Source organism: Etheostoma cragini, chromosome 7, assembly GCF_013103735.1.
Source record: "Etheostoma cragini isolate CJK2018 chromosome 7, CSU_Ecrag_1.0, whole genome shotgun sequence".
Classification (NCBI taxonomy): Eukaryota; Metazoa; Chordata; class Actinopteri; order Perciformes; family Percidae; genus Etheostoma; species Etheostoma cragini.
The window spans coordinates 10,769,430-10,777,679 of NC_048413.1; the positions used below are offsets into that span (position 1 = coordinate 10,769,430).

Below are 8,250 nucleotides of genomic sequence, written 5' to 3' on the forward strand. Positions count from 1 at the left end.
CATAATGACTAATACTTCTGTACTTTTACTTGAGTAACATTTTGAATGCGGAACATTTACTTGTAACAGAGTATTAGGCACGTACTACTTGTGGTGAAAGATCTCCCACCACTGGCTACAATACATCAATGGATACACTCGTATCCATGCGGTCACGCGCAGCCTGAGTGTTAAAAGGTATGAACTAACACTTACAACAAGACTGTCAGCAAATTCAAAGTGAGATGCGCGTGCGTGTTCTCCGCTTTCGTTTTTGATAAGCTTTTATGACCACAGACTGAACCTGATTGGGTGGCTGTAGAAATAGGAAGTAAAAAACATGTTGCGTTATTTTTCAGCAGATACCACAGAAAACGCAGGTCGTTTGTCGACCTAGTGAGATATTCCTCGTAAACCTTTTACACTTGTCAGCACGATGAGATAGGCGAAGAAACCGCGAGGAATACAGAAATGTAGGCTACATGTTTCACTTTCCAGATGTAACGAAGAGATTTGGTCACGCGCGCTTCCTGGTTTGTTGGAGTTTCTAGAGAGAAAAACAGTCAGTCACACAGATCAAAGAAGGCCGCACACAGACAGAAATGGATCATGTTCGACCTCAGGAAACAGAGCAAAACAAGGTAAGGAAAAAAAATTGTTTCCTGGGAGTGAAGAGCTTCCCGTTGTCTCAAGTTCGTCATGTGCTCTAATGAACCCCCCCCCCCTTTTCACCAAAATATATCTAGGAAAGTGTGTTTTGTGTACATTTCAGCGAACTTTATTTTCTTAAGTGGTAGGTCTACTGTTGTGTCATGACAGACTCACTCAGTATAACAAAGATCCAAAGAGAGCTGTGGTGTTTCCGTTACACTTTACTCTCAATGATTCTTCTGATAAGGGCACCACACACACACACACACGCACACACACACACACACACACACACACACACACACACACACACTGGTTTGTGGGGACCTGCAATTGACATAATGCCCTTTAAAGTTATGGGTTCCAGTTGTTGTTAAAGTTGTTGACCCCGCAAGGCTTACGGGACCCCACAAGTATACTGGACTCAAGTTTTCTGGACCCCAAGAATATAAATAAACCAAAACACACACACACACACACACACACACACACACACACAGTAGAAATATACAATGGTGTTTATTTTCAAGAAACTGAGTAATAATAATAATAGCCTACTATATTATGTTACAACAATTTGAACTCACAATATCCTTCATAATGACAGAAAGTGTGAGTTGTCTATTTCGGGAAATAGGTATCACTCTCCTCTGTGTTGTTAACTTGGATTTGTATGTTACCGTGTGTAAATTAGATTTCACTCCCAAAGGGTTTTTGTGATACTACATCTATTATTAGTTTAGCCTATAAAATGTCAGAAAATAGTGGAACATGTCCATCACAGTCTCCCAGAATCCAATGTGACCTCTTGTCTTGTTGTTTTGTCTGACTAGCAGTTTACTGTCACACAAGACAAAGAAAACTAACAAACTGTCAAATTGGTGAAGCTGGAACACATGGATGTGTGAACACTATTAATTATCATCAAAATTGCCAATTATTTTTCTAATTACCTAATTGCGTCCGCTCTTAACAGTGACCATACACCACCTGTACTGCAGAACCATATTAACTGTAATTTACATGGTGCTATTTCCTCAGGGCTCCATGTTGAAGCACAGGGAAAACAGCGATGAGTCTGTCGACAAGAGGCCCACTGATAGCTCTGCGTCTCCCCCTCAGGTACATCCTGTTCTCAGATGTCCAGCTCAAAATGACCCATTTAGACTGTATGATTGCTCTGCTCTCTTTTATGAAGCGCCACAGTGTGACACATTGGTTCACCCATGTGGATACAGGATAAGAAGAGGCTGATCAGAAGAGTGCGAAGTCCATCGAGACCAAGGGCATGGCTGTCCAATTCTAACAAACCAAAGTTTGGAGGGCCATTCTACAAACCTCGGTAAGACAGACTGGTGGAGAACAGGGAGGGAGCACTTTGTGTTTCGTTTTTCTTTCAACAATTGATTTTTTTGCTGAGTTACCTGAAAAATATTGATGAACGACAATAGGGGCGCTTCTGGCTTTCCTAAAAGCTTTTTTTCCCGTCTCAAATGATGTAGTTTTACAAAGGATGACCACCCATTCTACAAACCTGGTTTTAGCAACCAGAGGTACCACCACTTGAGCCCACGGGATTACGTCCACCGGAGAGACCATTACCAGCCTAAACCTCACCCCATTGCACTGAGGGAGAGGGAATGGGAGAGGGAGAAGGAGAAGGAGAAGGAGCGGTACGAGCAGAGAGGAAGCGCTGAGAGAACTTCACCTCCAAATCTAAACCGTAAGTTGGTAGTCTGTTGCAAAAGTCTGTGATAACTAGGATAATACTTCATCTTGTTGGAACCTTTTAATGAGACTTGAGACATAATGTTTGATATTTTTATGGTTTGGACTATGCTCCTTAGTTTCAATTGGAGAGAATCTTAATGCTACAAGATGAAATAATATGTAAGATAACATTTTGAGGAAGGCTTTTACCTGTTAACATCACATCTCCCCCTCAGTGCACAAAGTGAGGTCTGTAAAGAAACGGTTTTCCAATGGGGATGTGGAAGAACTTTGGCCTGCAGAGAGCCCACCTCCAGTCCCATTAAACGTCTTTCTCAATGGATATGATGGTCTCAGCTATTGTTTGTAATCGCTCTTTCCACACAACCTTACTAATGTTGCCATCGGCTTGTCACAGCGAGGACCTATTTCAAGATTTTTTATAGGCTTTATTAAACTTGAGTCACGTACATAATCAATGCAAAGAAACATACTTGTGAGCGCACACAGTGTGAGAACTGGGATTTTACAGGCCGGGTTTTTGAACAGCATCCTTTCTAAAGTACAAGGGCATGAAATTAAATACATTTGTAAGAACCGCTGCTGTAAAAAATAAGCTTTTTGGTGTTTGTTTTAAAGATGGTGCTTCCCTGTGGTGTTGCGTAATGTGTGAGGCTACATGACTTCAGGACTAGATATGAGTTTAGGACTTTATAGACAATGAAGGTTTCAACAAGGCTATCACAGACTTTTAATGTAGTCATTTCAAACAAAAACAAAACAAAAGTGTGGCAGGACAGACAATGGCATTTAAACTATTGCAATATTGCAAGAATATTACAGGATAGTGATTTCTCCAAAGAACTGTAGGAACACATACTGTAGATAGACAGGTTTCACAGCAGATAAATAATGGAATGAATGATGGCTGAATTCCATCTTTATTGTTATTAGTCACACTTGTGCTTTTCCTACTGTGACATGTTAAAATGTCCGCTGTGAAAAAGACCTATTGCTAAACAACGGAATGATAAACACACACTCTCTCTCTCACACACACACACACACACACACACACACACACACACACACACACACACACACACACACAAAGTAAAAGGAATTATGATAGATTTAAGAAGAGATGCTTTGTTCCAACTGCTTGTTAAGCAACCAAGTAAGTGCCACAATTGCAGTAACTTCACTGGTTTTACTATTTTTTCCACTAATGCTTTTATGGCTAAATGGTAGCAAATTCCCACAGAAAGGCTCACAAATGTTATGGAGCGCCTTCCCAGAAGTGTGCAGGTTCCAGGAAACAGGTGAATCCAGGAAGTGACTAAACTGGCACAAGAAATAGTATGGCACATAAACTCTTGTTTACTTGTTGTTTTTACTCTTTTAAAACAAACAAGCTACAGCTAGTTAATTAGTGAGATTTAAAAGGCTAGCTGTTTCCGCTGTTTTGAGTCTCCATGCTAAGCTAAGCTAACCTTCATGTTCACAGTACAGACAAGAGAGTCAATCTTGTGATCTAACTCTCAGCAAGACAGTGACACATTTCCCATAATGTAGAACTATTCCTTTAGTGCCCTTGTTTTTGGAATGATAGGTTGATATTTAGGTGGACACATACTTTTGGTCACATGGTGTTCGGGCACATTTTGAGTTGCATGAAGTATATTTTTATACAGTGCAAATACTAATACCTAAACTGAAGAACACACACACACACACACACAGACACAAACACACACGCACACGTACACAGTGGTTAGAAACAATAACAGAAGTACATACACCCTTTAATATAGTTTAATACAACAGAATCCACAGCCTGAAACATTGTCATAGGGTTATATAAACACATAACACTGACACACTCTCAACAACAACATTATAAACTGCAAAATCTTCATGTGATTGTTGCCACCTCCTGTACATGCATATACAGTATATTTAAATAATGTACTTTAGAAGCTGTACAGTATCATTGTGCACTTTATAAATTGACCATTGGGTGGCAGTATAAGCAAGCAGACACACATGCACATTTTTATCAACGCTTTGTATTGCAAATATTTGGAGGGTATTTTGCTCATCGTGTTATCTGGTGGTTGGTAGGTAGCACGCTCTGGTAGCAACAAGCCAGTGTTAAATAATGCTGACCACTAAAAAGCTTTTCCTAGACTCAGTAGATGGATTATGTAGTGATGTGATGTAGTAGTCCATGTATTAATCATTATATGTCTCAGTATGTAAATTGTGTCATTTAGTGACAGGTAGATTTATAAGATACTTGCAAATTACCTCATCATTTTTCATTGGGAGTCCGGAAGTAAACATGAGGGTTTAAAATGTGTTACAATCATGTTTAAACACAAACTGTGAATGGTTCTGTTGATCTTTTCCTAGTATAATGTGGTACGTTGTGTTGTTTTTATTGAGGGAGCTGTTGGTACTGTATGTTTTTATCTTCTCTTGCACCCAGGCACTGTGTCTGTGCGCACACTGCAGCACTGTGGAGGTGTGTGTTTGTGTGAGTGTGGAACAGGTTTTTTGTGTGCCTGAGTGATAGTGCGATGATGGTGACTCATCGGTGATTTGTGTGAATAATACTAGCCAGCAGTATATAATGAGCCATAACAAAACTATTGCTTTACACAGGATAACTGCAGTCCAGTATTACAGTAGCAAATTCGGCTTAAAGATATATTGATTTTTTAGATGCTGATACTTGCAAAAGACACACATTGTTATAACGGGAGGGTGAAGTGAGAGAGAATTCTTAGAGGGCTTTAACCGTCACTGGTGGTCTAAAGATACACCGGTAGATGCTCAAGGTACTTATAGGCATGGCAAATAGAAAACAAGGCCATCTCTCTACTCTCTTGTTATGTTATTGGGTTGACCGTGTGATTTATTTGTTTTCCAGCTACCAGACCTTTCTTACCCAGATCCGCTTCCAGCAGAGACAAGGACAAGCCGTTCATCGTAAGTTCACTAGCAAAAAGACCTTCTCTGCCTTCCCCCTTCCTGTTTTCCATTTTGTTAAGAGATACTGGTCCACTTATTTCTCAGTAATGGACAAATATGCAATTCCTTCTAAAATGTGGATGTGATGTAGGGCAGCACAGTCTGAATGTTGGAATTGTGATACGATTTTCAAGAGCTTTCTACCCTCATTAGCAAATAACAATTTGAAGAGAAAAGGGATTGAGATGGAATGCTATTGTCTGTCCTGTGCAATAAACAATATATTAAAACATGGCCAAAATAAGATCTAACGATTATTTTCACTATCTGCCGATTTAGTCCAGGCTAGTCTCACAAGTTTAGTCTAATTGGTTGAAAGATTATCAAAATAGTTGCATATTTTTTCTGTTTATGGATTTATCAGTTCATCCCCTTATGTTTGAGTAATATTATGTTATATAACCATGTAGATGGTGTTTGTGTTTGTTCATAGCAGAAAATGACTTGGCTATAATGCAAACAGCCCAGGTGCTGTATTTCTTGGCTGACCCAATACCAGCGAGGAGCGGAGCCGCACACGATGAATCACTGCTGGTCACTGCTGCAGTGAAGTTAAAGTGAAGAGAGGAAGAGGAATCCAAGAATGACTTGTTTTTAGATTTTAAATTTTCTAATCAGTGTTAACAAATGTGAGCTGTTGACAACATCAGCTTACCTTAAGGTACAATTAGTGTTATTAAAAGGTCTTTAAATACAAGGCGTACCACTAGACAACTACATCTTCTAAGCATGTTAGTGATTAATGTTCCCCGATGCTCTTCACATTACATGTACACATTTGATCCATTGTAAATTTTAAAGTAAAAATGATAACAGCTTTAAAAAAGAGTCGTGAGTAAAACATTTAACGGCTATATACATTTGGATATTCTGAAGGGGGCAAGCCACAAACAACCTGAGCTCTAAATCAGTGACAAATGATTTGTAATGAATGTATAAATATAGCCAATTGCTGCAATTAATTATACTTTTCTTCATTTATTTTACTTTTGTTACTTAACACCCCTTTTGAAATGTACATGCTTTGCCATTGGATACATATGCAGAACAAAATCGTATTAATATTTCACTTTCTGCAGTGTTACAAGTTGACGTGTGGAACTTAAGTCATCTTCTGGCAATTAGCAGCTCAGCCATCAACTGTCTCTGATTACCTCTGTTGCAGGATTGTCAGAACGACAGGAACCATAGCAGGGAGAGAGATCACAGGGGGACTAAAAGCAAAGAAAGAGACCAAAGCAGAGACCGGGAGCTCCCTTCAAATGCAAGCCAGATGGCGACACGAGACAGAGCCATCCAAAAGAAGAGGAGAGAGATAGATGAGGTAGAGGAGTGTCATTCCATAAACACACACCTTGGGAGTAGTGTTGGAAACTGATAATGGAAGAGAACAGATATCAGAAGCTCAGATTAATGAATGAGTGACAGAGGAAAAGATTGCCGGGAGAGTTGAGACAAGAAAAAAAGATTTGTTTTCTATCATCAATTAACTTTGAAATGCTGAGCCGGAGGCGACTTCAGCGTCATTATTGTCTTCGCTTTGCTGAGCTCGACAAGGAAGGTCCTCTTCATCGTTTGACATGATTGTTGGGGTTTTAGTATTCTAATTGGGCAAAAATGCCAAATGAAGCCATTTACCTCAGATCACCTGTATCACCAGAGGCTCCGGCACGTGTTTTAATGCTGTCTCCAATGTGACAGACATCACATGATGCTCTGCTCATTGGCGGTGTGTTTGTGTGAGAGTGTGTGGCCTCTTGCTTTTCATATCTCCATGGTTGCAGGATTATAGATGCATTGCGAGAAAAGGCACTCTGGCAACAGGTAGCTGGTGCAACATTTTTTTCACAAAACTCAGCATACAGGCACATATACAATACTAATGAACTGTTTGCATTCGAGCGTTGCCATGGATTGGTAATCCATTCCGTTGTATTTCGAGATGCGTGACTACTCCCTAGCTCATTTGTTGTCATCTACTGTGCTTTTCTCTTCTGTTTTGCTATTCTCTCGCCTCTTAATCCCATTTGCCCTAAAACTACAAATGTGTGTGTTTTGCAGGTGTACCATCAGGAATGTGAAATGTTTGGCCTTGTGGCAAAGATGCTGATAGCAAAGGATCCGACCCTGGAGCGTCCCATCCAGTCGGCACTGCAGGAGAACCTAAGGGACATTGGCAAGCGCTGTGTGGAGGGCATGGAGAAATTTATAGAGGACTATGACTCCAGGGCGCTGTCTCACTAATCAGGGAAACAGACTACTAGCATTTATCCTACTGCTGTGTTGATATTTGTATTTCATGTGATTGAATGCTGCTTTTCTTCTTTGTTTGCCAGTAGAAGTAAAACATTTGTACATTCTTGTATATGTAAAATGACTGTGATTTGGACATTTGATACAGCTTCTAATTTTGAGAATTTAATGATTATAATAAAAAAAATAATACGCTAGATGCAGTGGTTGAAATGTCCATATCAAAAAGTCAAAAATATTGATTTTAATTATAAATGACGTGCCTTTTTTTGTGGAACTTGTGTTTTATTTCATTTTGTGTACAGCAAATTAAACTTGGTCAAAATAATTTCAGTAATTTATTAATTTATTAAAAACTAAATCAAGGCATAGCATGACATTTTTATTTATATATATATATATATATATATATGTTTATAGTGTCAAACCATAACTGAAGTTATCTCAGGACACTTTACAAATAGAGTAGGCATAAACTACTCTATGCAGATACAATTAACAGCAGCAAGGTAAAAATTCCATCAACGGGCAGAAACCTCGGACAGAAACTGGCTTTTGGTGGGCGGCCATCTTACGCTACCGGTTGGGAGAGAACGAGAGAGAGACACATATGACTCACTG

The 8,250-nt window shown here is 39.5% G+C and overlaps 1 protein-coding gene across 1 annotated transcript; it reads left to right on the top strand.

The window, feature by feature from the left end:
* Positions 1-258: 258 nt before the first annotated feature.
* On the top strand, positions 259-7,861 carry LOC117947852 (periphilin-1). The gene is made up of 7 exons (XM_034877176.1): positions 259-620; positions 1,672-1,752; positions 1,869-1,972; positions 2,133-2,353; positions 5,276-5,334; positions 6,542-6,700; positions 7,438-7,861. The coding sequence occupies exons 1-7, from the start codon at positions 582-584 to the stop codon at positions 7,618-7,620; spliced, it is 846 nt and encodes a 281-aa protein (XP_034733067.1). The 5' UTR covers positions 259-581; the 3' UTR covers positions 7,621-7,861.
* The last annotated feature ends 389 nt before the right edge of the window (positions 7,862-8,250 follow it).

Bases quoted from the DNA above. Each gene is read 5' to 3' on its own strand.
- LOC117947852 (XM_034877176.1), top strand. From the start codon at position 582: ATGGATCATGTTCGACCTCAGGAAACAGAGCAAAACAAG. The intron at 621-1,671 runs GTAAGGAAAAAA...CTATTTCCTCAG, and splicing joins AGGAAACAGAGCAAAACAAG to GGCTCCATGTTGAAGCACAG. The intron at 1,753-1,868 runs GTACATCCTGTT...ATGTGGATACAG, and splicing joins GCTCTGCGTCTCCCCCTCAG to GATAAGAAGAGGCTGATCAG.